This window comes from Triticum aestivum, chromosome 6D (genome assembly GCF_018294505.1).
Source record: "Triticum aestivum cultivar Chinese Spring chromosome 6D, IWGSC CS RefSeq v2.1, whole genome shotgun sequence".
Taxonomy (NCBI): domain Eukaryota; kingdom Viridiplantae; phylum Streptophyta; class Magnoliopsida; order Poales; family Poaceae; genus Triticum; species Triticum aestivum.
The window spans coordinates 17,743,463-17,756,899 of NC_057811.1; the positions used below are offsets into that span (position 1 = coordinate 17,743,463).

Here is a 13,437-nt window from a genome sequence, read left to right on the forward strand (position 1 = left end):
TGGATTTGGTGCTAGGACGAGGAGGAACCTTCCTTGAGTGTACAGATCCCCTCACAAGCATTTCGAATTTGTGGATTTCGTCCAAGTTCATCCCCTTATATGTTCTTAGATCAAGACCTGAAATTCATGATGATTCTTAAGAATTTTGGATGGATCCTTTTGGAGGAGGTTCGTGGTGTCCTGAGGATGCTATGGTCCAATTTTTGCTGGATTTGGAGCTCGTTTGACTGAGTTTTCGTGTCTTTCTTTCCCGGTTCATGCTGCAGTGCCGGACTGTCTGACTCGAAGTCGGAGTGTCCGACCTCGGGAGTGTCAACCCGATCTCGGAGTGTCCGAAAATTTTCTGGGAATCCCCTGACGGAGTGTCCGACCTCGTGCCGGAGTGTCCGGTTACTCAAATCTGTGGTTTCCCAGGCGGAGTGTCCGACCCCATGCTAGAGTGTCTGTTATCTACCTGATCTTTTGGGTCTTCTTGATCATTGCTTTGGGTTCCTTTTCTTCATCTTGTTCAAGGTTGCTTCCATTTGATTCATAACCACTTGTAGGGTTAGCACATCACTAGTTGGTGTGTGTAATCTTGGTGGTTCATTGGAGAGGTGCACTGGGTTGTAACAGGGATATAGACCAAGGAAGGAGAATTTTAACCAGCTCCCATTTACCCCCTCAGGTCGCCTTCCTTGGTCCTTCAATAATGGTGCAATTGTGGCTTTATTTGATCTGCATATATCAACCACAGAACCACTTGTGTTGCTTCCCACCCTAGGACTGGAAATTCTATTTGATATGTATCGATGGGCCACTTGTCTTGCTTCCCACCCTAGGACAGAGACCTAAGAACAGCAATAAATAGATTAGTCCAATAAACCAACAATATTCACATAATATAACCCAATTGAACCTGCAAAATATACATGGCACGTTCAATAATTTGTAAGACTTTAGATCAACAATTCGTAGAAACATGCTCAACATTTTCAATAAAAAGGTTGACATATTATATCCATAATGTTGATTTAGTACATATACAATGTCAAACCAATATATACAAAATATTATTCAAGCATTTGCATTTAAAAAATAAAAAATATTCATATTGATCTAATGTTGATCTGAGCATGATTGTTCGCACTTACTATTTGCGAGAAAAATACCTTTAGAGTATAAAAACAGGTCCTTTTCTCTCACCTTTCCCGAGTCAATCAGATTGTGCCATGTGGCAGCGCCTCCTCATTCCATTCCCCCACCCTTACTCATCTTAGTCCATTCATCTTTTCACGGATCTCAAATTTTTTTACAGCTTGCTAAATTAAGGGCGTAACATGTATAGAGTCCGACCTGTCAGGGCCAACATTTGTCCGATACTTTAGAAAGCGCCAAAATTGTTACATATGTCTTGTAACAAATTAAATTTAGTATATTTATTTACGTTACTAGCCTTTTATCTACATTGTGTGATAGCCGTTAGTAGCTTTCTATCTACATTGTGTGATAGTTTAGAATATTTTGTGATATCAACTCCAAACGTGATATGTACACCATATAAAGATTTTTAATATATTTTTGATACATTTTGTAACGACCATGAGATATTTCTACATACTATATTAATTTTAATATATTGTAATACTATTTAAGTGGATATCATGTAATGACCTCTATTACATAATGTCGTAGGAACTAATACAGATGCTTTGGCACCTGAATGCACTGTCATGTAAAGATGGTATCCCGAGCAGAATTCTGAATGGCTTTCAATAGAAAGCAATATACAGATTTTGGAACGTGGCAACACTATAATCTCAAAACACTGGTTATCGTTCTCCTCGATTTTCCTATCCGCATCGTCCTGGGTCCAAGCCCTCGAGGCTGGCCATAACGATCTTAGAGATTTTTTCGAAAAATGTGAATCGACTCTTTTACAAAAATATTCAGTCAACATATGCATGCAAGTTGCACGCCTGAAGAATAAACCGATGGGACGAACACCCTAAAATCTTCTGGCTGCTCTTCAATCACTGGAGTTGAGACTACTTGCCCCTCGAGGAGGTCTCAACCTCCCTATGTCGAGGTGGACCGACATCGCGATGGTCATGGCAAGTAAGAGATAGCTTGCTTTGCCTCTGACAATGATCTTCTCATCATGAATGGGACTCTAGAAAGGAAGAAGAAAATAATCTTGAATTATGGAAGTAGAAAATTATCTTGAATTTTAGAAGTAATTAAGAAGACGCAAATTGTTAAGTGTAGATTAAGGACAATAATCTCAATACAGACATGATGCGGCAGGCGAATAAGCTTTTGTTTCGAGGCCCATATACACAAGTTATTCAGGTCCAAAATACCAAAAACATTTAGAGACTAAGATATTAATATTTTTTTATTAAAAAACAATTGACAAGAGGAACAAGATGTCATAACATTATATATAGAAGAAATATATGACGGTGTTCCTACTAAGCAAATGGATAGTAAATTTGCATAATAGCGAAGGTACATGGCAGTCTTTGCTTAGGAACAAGTACCTAAGAACCAAATCTCTAACACAAGTCCAAGCTAGACCAAATGACTCTCACTTTAGGAGGGGTCTAATGAAGATAAAACAAAAGGTCTTGACTTGTGGGTCTGGTTAAAGATGGGGCCCAAACAAGGTTTTAGGTAGACACATGGGTGGGCCAAAGGCCATTCAAGTACCAACATCCAGCCATTTATAGTATTGCTCATCATCCACATGACTCGGTGGCGAGTGTGATGAGTTCCCACCCGTTGTAACATATCGTTAATGCAGGCTTTGATGGATGACTTGCGGATTAGTCACCGGCCGGTGGGCTTAAACAACTGAACACACATAAATACATAGATGTGCTCGCAGCTAGACTAAAAAATAAAAAGATGTGCTCGCAGCTCTGATTGTAATGAATAATTCTCAGATCAAGCTAACATCATCGAAGTTGACATTGTTTTGCATGCTAACATGCATTGCTAGATCTGGCTGACATAACTACAGCTATGCGAAGACTTGGGTATTGATCGAGATCGTACTAGTAATTAACTAAGAGGGCCTGCCGGTCTCGATGTGATACAGACATTATTAATCCAGACTTGGCTAGACTTAGCTAGTTACGATGAGGAGACTTTCGAAATGATCGAGGTCCTTACTAACAAACTCATTGATTTGATTACCTATCCAAAGAGCCTGCGTTCACATTACCCAAACATGTAGCTAGCCACTAGTATGTGTCGTCACAACAAGTTTGTAAACTATAGTCTACCAGCTAAATTAAGGGAGAACACACAATTAGCAGGGATTGAAATGTCATAGCTTTTACAGCTGAAAGAGCGTAAACTAACCAGAGTTAAATGAGGCAGGATATTATTGAAAATAGTAAGCAATTTCCGAAACACATCAAAGTGGATAGGAGTAGCGATAGTTGTTGCTAAGATGGTGGCTTCGGACTACTTGATGTACTACTTTGTAAGGTCTTTGTGAATAATTAATAAAATGACTGCATGCATCATCCAAATGCAGAGCCCGGGGGGTAATCCTCCTTTTAAAAAAAAAAGGACTTTACAACTGAAAGACAACTAAATTAAAATAACCTATAGCCATATCCATGGGTGGGCCAAAGACCATTCAAGTACCAATATCCAGCCATTTACAGTATAGCTCAACATCCACATGACTCTGTGGCGAGTTTAATGAGTTCCGACGCGTTAAGACAGGCTTTGACGGATGAAAAACTTCAAGAATGGCTAAATCTGATAGCTACCATAACCAATGTCAATTTATGAGAGGGGAGAGACATTTTTAGATGGAATCTACATACCAATGGACTTTGCACCGTCCGGTCTATGTATCTCCATTGCTGAATCAACATGCCCCATTCCGTCACAGATTGATTTGGAAGTTAAAATTTTCTCTCAAGATCTCGATTTTCTTTCGGAACCTTCAAAGAGGTGTCATTCTCACAAAAGACAATCTAACGAGGAAGAACATGAAGGGGAATCAGAAATGCTGCTTTTGTAATTCAAATAAAACAATTAGACATTTACTCTTTGACTATCACAATGCAAAAAATATATTTGGAGGATAGTCTAACCCTGCCGAGAACAGTTTCATATATGCTAGGAACGTGGCTTTCTCATCTAAGAAGACAACGAAAAGAAAATCACTTTGGTGGGGATAGCTGCGTTATGTTGGGCTATTTGGAAATGTCGTAATGCTATAATATTTAACAAAACCAAATATTCCTCATTTATGCGGGCTATTTTCAGGGAAACATATTGGCTGCGTTTCTGGACGCAGCTGCAGCATGAAGGTACAAGAAATGATTTGTTCAGCAGACGACCTCATCATTGAGATCATCGCCTTGGCGATTGCTAATAAGGACAGGGAGAAGAAACCATGCGAAGTGAGAGGAAGCAAAGTGACGGCGGTGGTTTCAAAAACACTGTTATCATTGCGAATATTTTCTTTCGTGCTGATTGTACCCGGCAATGGAGCAGGATGTGGCTGCTTTGTTTTTACAGTGGTCACGCTAGGGGTGTGAAAGTTGGCAAAATTTCTAGAGCTGTTTTCTGCTCCAAAATAATAGCCACTAGTTTATTGAAATTAATGGCCATTAGTTTAATCCAACGGTATACATCTGATTTCCGTAATTAACAACTACTGGCCATTATTTTATCATATTGAGGATAATATCATCAAAGAGATAGGTTTATAATAATTAAAAAATTCATAATATAAATCAAAATTAGTGATCTAATTAATTCCTGATATTAATTATGTTCATCAATATTCTTACGGCACTGTTAGGTTAGGCTTGATCTCTAGCCATTTCGCCGCCAAGTCTCGTGAAAATAAACATAAAATTCTTAATTAATAGTGCAATTACTAAACTACCCTAAAACTAATTGCCATTAGTTTTGGAAAACTAATAGCCATTATTTTGGGGGGGAAACTATAAATTTCTATTGGCAGCGACTGATAGGTGTCAGTCGGCCGGCTGAAATTTTGGCCGCTCATTGCGCAGCCTTTCGATCGGCCCCGCCTAGGCCTTTCATATCCATCAGATTTGGCAGTTGTCTTCTATCTTTGCAGGGAGGGGAAATCACCCACGACATGCACATCCCTGCGGCACCCCCAACGCCTCCACTCGTCACCGCAACCACCGGCCGCCATTTTGTAGCCTGTTCACCGCTGTCCGCCGTTCCTAGCTTCATCACGCTGTTGGTTCCAGCAAAACCCCGGCAATGGTTGTAGCACTGCGTTCCCTGGTTGTAGGGTCGTCGTCCATTGCTCGCACCACGCCTTCGTCGTCCACCACTGATCACAGCACGGTGTCGCCACCTCTGGCTCGCCGCCGTCATCGACCTGCACCACTGTGTTCAACGAAAAAACACGTCTCAACACAAAAAAAGGTTCCCGTGGTGATGAGGAACACTAGATGAGAAGAAAAAAAACACATGCCAGATCTGTTTGGCTACTTCTAGATGCTTCCACTCTAGTGTAGTATTTCTTTCCTTTTCTTTTCTATCCTAGCTACTGTTTTCTAGAGTCTTCTAGTTGTGAGTAGTTATGAGTAGAATGATGAAACTTACATAATGTTTTCTAGAGTATTCCAGCTATAAGTAGAAGTATGTGAAGGCTTCCCAAAGCCCTATAAATAGAGGTCCTCGCCTCTACTTTGGGGGCAGACTATGTACCCCTACCTATAATAGAACTTGTTGTTCTTATCTAAGATCTTGGAGTAGATCTTGTGCCCTAGGAGTTCTGAATTGAACTCTTGCTACCCTATCAACCTACATTCGCCTCTAGAGCGATATCTAGCGCAGCACGTTGAAGCTGTTCCTTCAACACTTGTGCTGTACACATTGTAGCGGCAAGGTGGAGTTGCTCCTCCACAAACTTTGTGCTGCTTCACGTGGTCAGTTGCAGCAAAACCAAAAACTAGTTCCAGCAGAAAAAAATGCGGTTTGAGCAAAATGACTAGAGCAACTGCAAACCCAGTAAAAATTTGAAGCAAAAAATTTATCCCGATTCCAGCAAAAATTTACTATGGTACCAGGAAAACGACCGAGCAACTAGGAACTCCGATAATCGTTTGAAGCAAAAAATATATCCAGTTCCAGCAAAACAAGCATCTAGGAACTCTGGTAATCGTCTGAAGCAAAAAAAAATTACCCAGATCCGGCAAAATTAACCACGGTATTCCTTTCAACGATGAAGGATAAGGCAAAGGAAAAGCGGCGTGAGGTATGTGGTCGTGGTGAGAGAGCAGCACCCGTGGGCCCAGCCCATGTGCACAAGCGTTCCCTTTCTCCTTTATATTCAGATCAGAATCATATCTGGGTCACTGGGTGATAACCCTTACCCACCAGCTCGTGCTTTACTTCGCCTTCACTTCTGTAAGGTTTTGTGCTCGTCTGCTGGGCCGACATGAGCACAAGCGAACGTTTCCCTTTCTCCTTTATATTCAGAGAGAAGAAGGGGTCACCGGGTGATAACCCTTACCCACCAGCTCGTGCTTTACTTGGCCTTCACTTCTGTAAGGTTCTGTGCTCGTCTGCTCGACAGACATGAGGCTGCTCAGGGGACTCCAAGAAGTTGGTGTCCTTGAGCTTCAGACAGCTCAACGCAGGTAACTAAACTTGCATTACCGTGTCTTTTTTATTTCAATACATATGGGAGTCACATTCGATTTCCAGCCCGCACAACACTTAGCCATTGAGCCTCTCCCCGCTTTATCCTTCCCTACGTCCTTGTTCTATCTCTAGATCTCCTTCTCATCAAGCTACATGGCCATCAGATCTCGCCGCCGTTATGCTGTATTCGCCGGAAATCGCCGCCAGCTAGCTAGGCCTCCTGCCTATCGGAGACGAGGAGCACAACACCTTCCATATGTATTCGCCGGATTTCCTGCCTAGCTGCTGTGATCCTAGCTAGTTTATTCAAGAGAAAATCTAGGACGGGAAGGAGCCAGAGAGATAACGAAAGGAGTCTAACGAAAGAAAGGAGATTAATTGTGGGACCATGCATTAATTCGAGAAAGACAGCCCAAGGCTGACAAAGTCGTCGTGTGTCATCCGTCCGCGGTCCTACTTACTGTTCCAATTTGACTGGCTGTCTGGCTGACCTTGAACAAGGCTTGTAGAGGAAACCACATGTGCGGTCTCCTTCTTTCTAATGCCTACTTGTGCTTGTGCATCAAATGACTAAAATTTTATTTGTATTTCAGATAGTAAAAATTAGTTCCATCTTCATGTAAAAATGCTACACCATCAAAACCAACCATCCCAATGCAAATCCAATTCACTAGCATCCTCAATCGGTAATTAGTACTACTAATAGATGCACCCACTAGTAGAAAAAGAGGCTTCCATACGCCCCCATTAGTCCCCAAAATAATCGAACCGCGACCAAAGGGGTCTTTAGTCGCGGTTCGGGAGGAGACCCGCGACCAACTATCTGGGCCCAGCGCGCTCGGTCGACAGCTGGCGGACGGGAGGGGCTTTAGTCCCGGTTGGCCTGGCCAACCGGGACTAAAGGTCCTCAGGCTGGCCCGAAGGCCTTTAGTCGCGGTTGGCCAGACCAACCGGGATTAAAGGTTAGACCTTTAATCCCGGTTGGTCTGGCCAACCGCGACTAATGGCCCGAACCTTTAGTCGCGGTTGGCCAGACCAACCGGGACTAAAGGTTAGACCTTTAGTCCCGGTTGGTCTGGCCAACCGCGACTAAAGGGATTTGAGGCCTCATTTTCAAACTCTACCCCCCCTGATCGCCTTTTCAGTTTTAGAAAAAACAAAAGAAAATGATGGAAATGTCAAAAAAATAAAATAAAATAAGTTTTCCATGTGATATGTGGTCTAGTTGTTGGGAAAATTAACATAAAATGGGCATAACTTTTGCATACGAACTCGGATGAAAAAGTTTTTTATATGAAAAATCATCTACTCAAAAACTTACATCCGAATTTAGCAGGGGGAACCCCGTTAAACATTTTTAGAATCCCCAAAAACCTAACAGAAAAAAAGATACGGGACTTTTAAGATCTGGAGAGGCAAAAAAATTCAAAAAATTTCAAATTGTGGTCAAACTGTGGTCAAACAATGGTCAAACTAATTATTCTAGAATATTAGTGTTACTAAATAATTATTTCAGTTTTTTTGAATTTTGGTCAAATCTGGTCAAACTGTGGTCAAACAATGGTCAAACTAATTATTCTAGAAATATTAGTGTTACTAAATAATTATTGTTTTTTAAAACAATAGTTTCAAACTCAAACAGTGAAATGTGTCACTTCATGCTCAAGCTAAATACCTGAGGGTTAATAGAATTGACATCCTACTATTGTCAGGAAAACAACAAGTGCAGACTTGGAAACGAGGGAGAATAGAACCCAGAAGTTAAGCGTGCTCAGGCTGGGGGAGTGGGAGGATGGGTGACCGTTCGGGAAGTTAGATGATTCGGAATGATGAGGGGTGATTAGAGATTAGAGGATAAATTGATCAGTGATGAGGGGTGGTGATTAGAGATTAGAGGTTAAAATAATTCAGAAATTTGAAAATAAAAAAAATTAAAAAAAATCGCAAAAAAATTTAAACCTGCGGAGGAGGCCTTTAGTCCCGGTTAGCCACGAGAATCGGGACTAAAGGACGGGCCTTTAGTCCCGGTTAGCCACGAGAACCGGGACTAAAGCCTTTAGTCGCGGTTCGTAAGAGGCGCGACTAAAGGGGGTGGGTCTTTAGTCGCGCATATTTAGTCCCGGTTGCATAGCCGGGACTAAAGGCCTTTTTTCTACCAGTGACCCTCCATAAGGTTTTAGTGATCTAAATGCTTTTATACTATTTACAGAGGGAGTAGAAATAACGGACATGCAACGCAGTTTCTCGTTCAATGCAAATCCAATTCATATTTTCCTCGCAGCAATTTAATTAAGTGTTTATTACATCAGCTCACTGTCAAATGTGCGGTCTCCTTCTTTCTAATGCCTACTTGTGCATCAAATGACTAAAATTTTATTTGTATTTCAGATAGTAAAAATTAGTTCCATCTTCATGTAAAAATGCCACACCATCAAAACCAACCATCCCAATGCAAATCCAATTCACTAGCATCCTCAATCGGTAATTAGTACTACTAATAGATACTCCCTCTGTCGCTCTAAACGCTCTTATATTTCTTTACGTAGAAAAAATAGGCATGCAACGCAGTTTCTCCTTCAATGCAAATCCAATTCATATATATTTTCCTTGCAGCGATTTAATTTAGTGTTTAATTACATCAGCTCACTGTCACGTGCCCACCAATTCGTCAATGAGTGGGAGCTTAAGGGCATGGTGGTGGCCAGCTTCTCCCTGCAACTCTTCCTCCTCTTCTTCTCCGGCTTCCGCAAGCGCTACTCTTCCCGAGTACTCAGTGTGCTGCTGTGGCTCGCCTACCTATCGGCCGACTCCCTCGCCGTCTACATCCTCGGCCGCCTCACCCTCCGCGGCGGCAGCGGCAACAACCACCTGGCCCTCTTCTGGGCGCCATTCCTGCTGCTCCATCTCGGCGGGCAAGAGACCATGACAGCCTTCTCCATGGAGGACAACGCGCTGTGGAAGCGCCACCTTCTCAGCCTCGTCACGCAGGTGCCCATGGCCACCTACGTCGTCAGCAAGCAGCTCAGAGTAGACAATGATGCCGATCAGTGGCTCGTGGCGCCCATGGTGCTCGTGTTCGTTGCCGGGACGGGGAAGTACGCCGAAAGGATTTGGGCACTCCGGAGAGCTGGCTCAGTGGCGCCTGGAACGAGCCGCTCTACCTCAAAACTCGTTTCCCGTGCGTCCAACGATGCTGTCTGGGACACACAGGGGTTCTACGGTCAGCTGCGCTTTGTGATTTCCAAGAAGCAGGAGAGGAATTTCGAGGTCATCCTAGATGTGGCAGCTCAGGCCTTCAAACTGAGCCTCCACTTTCTCATGGACATGACCCCTTCAATCTCTCTGCTTCCTGAAGATGCCAAGGACATCAAGCAGGCCGTAGAGGTCTTGCAATCTTCAGAGGACAGAGTCCACATGGCGTACAAGCTGGCTGAGATCAACCTCTCCTTGATCTATGACTATTTGTACACAAAGTTTGGCACGCGCCATTTCCACATGCTCCCGTTCTGTAACGTCTTCCACCGGATCGTCGCTCTTGTGCTGCCATCGGTGGCGCTTGGGTTGTTCGTGAGGGGGATGACGACCGGTGGTCGAAAGGGGCATGTCCATGACACAGATGACGTCATCATATGTTACATGCTGCTTGTCGGGGCCGTCGTATTGGAGACATGCTCAATCTTCATGTCATTTATCTCTTCATGCTGGGCATACAAGACCATCATTTCGTGTTCGCTAACATGCCCGCTGTGCCGAGATATTCCCGGCGCAATCGCGGGGCTGCTCTGGGTAGCCAGGCGTCTCCATCCAGGAAACAAAGGAGAGTGGTCGGCGAAAATGGCACAGTACAACATGATCCGAGGATGCATCAAGGAGAAACAAGACACTGGCTTGTTGCGGCGGGCCATGCGTTGGGTTGGTATCATCGGTGAGCCCCGGGCCATCACGCATACCAGCGTCTCTCCTGAGCTCAAGAAGCTCATCCTTGATAAATTGCTGGACATAGCAGCCACCCCACGCGTGCAGGAATGGGACATTGGAGTTGGCAAGTTCCGTGGCCAGTGGGCGCAATGGGTGGTTGAGACGAAGCAAGACCGGGCAAATCATGATCAGGTGTTGCAGATCTGTAACATCCAAGGTTTGGAGTTCGTGTCGAGTGTGCTTCTCTGGCACGTTGTGACGGACATATGCTTGCTCGCCACCGACGATGTTGCCGTAGACGGCGACGACGAGGAGCGCTTAGAAGACGGCGGTTCATCCCACCATGAGGATGTACAAGGCAGCTTGTCGGAGCTGAGAGGCCCTATCAGAGAGCTGTCAGACTACGTCATGTACCTCGTTGCAGATTGCGGCGCCATGGCCGGCAGTGAAGGTCATTACGTGGTGACTAAGGGCCAGAAAGAGGTGTCACGCTGGCTGCTTGAGAAGCACGGAGGAGGATCTGATGATCGTAAGAAGGTGATCGAGGAGATTCGTGACGAGGACAGCTCCTTCTTCCACGAAAACTACTACCCCGTGCTGGATCGAGCTCGCCGGGTCGCCTCGGACCTGCTTCAGGTTGGAGAAGCGGGCGATCGTTGGGAGCTCATCTCCGCGGTGTGGTTAGAGATGCTTTGTTACGTTGCGTACAACTGTGGGGCTGCGTTCCACGCCAAGCATCTGGCCACCGGTGGCGAGTTTGTCACGCATATCAAGATGCTTCTGTTTATGGTAGGCGTGCCTTTTCTGAGGGATGTGAAAGAATCCTTGTTTCCTGAAGCTGGGAATATCTATTCATAACGTTTTTAATTTCTGTGATTTTTCGACTTTCCAATTTGATCTTTATCCAGGGGACTCCATATTTTGGACTGTACGAGTTAATTTCCTATTTGAACTTTTACTCCATACGATTCGGATTGTACCTAACTGTGTCTTAGAATCGGTGGCTCAATCTTATGATGAGCGGGCCGGTTGCAATTTAAGCCCTGTTTCGATCCATAGGACTAACTGTTTTTTGTTTTCCGATAAAATAGGACTAACTGTTAGCTCACTAATTTCACTTCTTGAAGGATCCAAACAGACAGACTGATACGAGGACTAAATGTTTTCCTGTTAGTCAGAAGAACTCAACCACTAGACTAATTAACGCCTCGAACAAAACCTGAAAAGACCACTTTATCCCTTATCTTTTTCCAATATACTCGGGCTAACAATTAGTCAGGATCCAAACATAGTCGGACTAACAATTCACTAGTAGAAAAACGACTTTTAGTACCGGTTGGTAAGGACCTTTAGTACCTGTTCTGGAACCGGCACTAAAGAGTGGGGACTAAAGGTCCCCTCCTTTAGTTCCGGTTCAACACGAACCGGAACCAAAGGCTCACCACGTGGCACGAGGCGCGCCGTGGTCTGCGGGACCTTTAGTCCCGGTTGGTAAGGATTATTTTTATTTTTATTTTCGAAATAAAGCAAAAACAGCCCGCCTACTGGGCCGGCATGGCCTGCATACGACAGTTGGGCCAGGATGCAGGCCCGTACGGCCCAGTAGGCCCCACAGGGCAGAAGACTTGCAATAGGCCCACAAAGGCCTGCTTAGAGAGGAGCTCGACACGGTAGCCGCGGCGGGGCTTATAAACCGGTGCGAGCTCCTCTCAACTAGCGAGGTGGGACTAAACATTGTGCACTGCGGGTGGCAGCGCACCATCTTTAGTACCGGTTGGTGGCTCCAACAGGCACTAAAAGGGGGGGGGGGGTCTTTAGTACCGGTTGGAGCCACCAACCCGTACTAAAGGCCACCACCTTTAGTACCGGTTGGTGGCTTCAACCGGTACTAAAGACCCCCCTCCCCCTTAGTACCGGTTGGAGCCACCAACCCGTACTAAAAGCCACCACCTCTTTAGTACCGGTTCGTGGCACGAACCGGTACTAAAGGTTCGCCATGAACCGATACTAATGAGCGCCGCCCACCTGGCCGTTGGAACCGGCACTAACCATTAGTGCCGGTTCAGTTACAAACCGGGACTAATGAATTACATATTAGACCCTTTTTCTACTACTGATTAGTCAAAACATGTTGTTCATGGCTGTATGAAGTAACAATTAGCTCTAGTGGATCCAAATAGAACCCAACTAATAGAGACTAATTTCTCCAACAAAACATGAAAATACCACCCTACCCCTTATCTATTTTCAAATAAACTCAGGCTAACAATTAGTCATGATCCAAACATACTCCGACTAACAATTAGTAAGGAGCAAAATGGGTTTTTCGTGGCTGTCTGGACTAACAATTAGTCCAAGTTCCAACCAGACATAGGACTAACTGTTAGTTAACTAATTGTTAGTCTCGGACTAGGGATGAAAACAGGATGGATAGTATCCGCCCGTCCGGCGATCCGAAGACCGAAAAAGCAAATATGATCAGATATGGCATGCATCAATAACCACCCGACATCATCGTATCTGAATCCGAGTCAGAGAAAAGCAAGCGGGATTGGATATGGGATGACTAGTATCTGTCTGAAATCCGAAATTAATGTATTTTGTTTAAATGTAAATAATTAGAAATTAGAAATATGATAAGAAATCTATATATTTGGTGTAGATAGTGAACCAAATTAGTCTTGTTTCCATATATTAGTGATCATTATCTTCAGTTTTACTCTAACTGCACTTGTACCACGTAATTTTTCTGCCATACAAATCTTATAATAGTATATCCGCGTCCGATGCCAACTCCGAGACAAGAATATAGCATAGGGTATGGGATCAAGAAAAAACTTTATCAGGTACTATCTGCTCCGACTCCGGATCCGAGAG

The 13,437-nt window shown here is 44.1% G+C and overlaps 1 protein-coding gene across 1 annotated transcript; it reads left to right on the forward strand.

Moving 5' to 3' along the window:
- The first annotated feature begins 6,366 nt into the window (after nt 1-6,366).
- LOC123143139 (uncharacterized) lies at nt 6,367-11,523 on the forward strand. The gene is made up of 2 exons (XM_044561974.1): nt 6,367-6,638; nt 9,285-11,523. The coding sequence occupies exons 1-2, from the start codon at nt 6,577-6,579 to the stop codon at nt 11,416-11,418; spliced, it is 2,196 nt and encodes a 731-aa protein (XP_044417909.1). The 5' UTR covers nt 6,367-6,576; the 3' UTR covers nt 11,419-11,523.
- The last annotated feature ends 1,914 nt before the right edge of the window (nt 11,524-13,437 follow it).

Bases quoted from the DNA above. Each gene is read 5' to 3' on its own strand.
- LOC123143139 (XM_044561974.1), top strand. From the start codon at position 6,577: ATGAGGCTGCTCAGGGGACTCCAAGAAGTTGGTGTCCTTGAGCTTCAG. The intron at 6,639-9,284 runs GTAACTAAACTT...TAATTACATCAG, and splicing joins CTTCAGACAGCTCAACGCAG to CTCACTGTCACGTGCCCACC.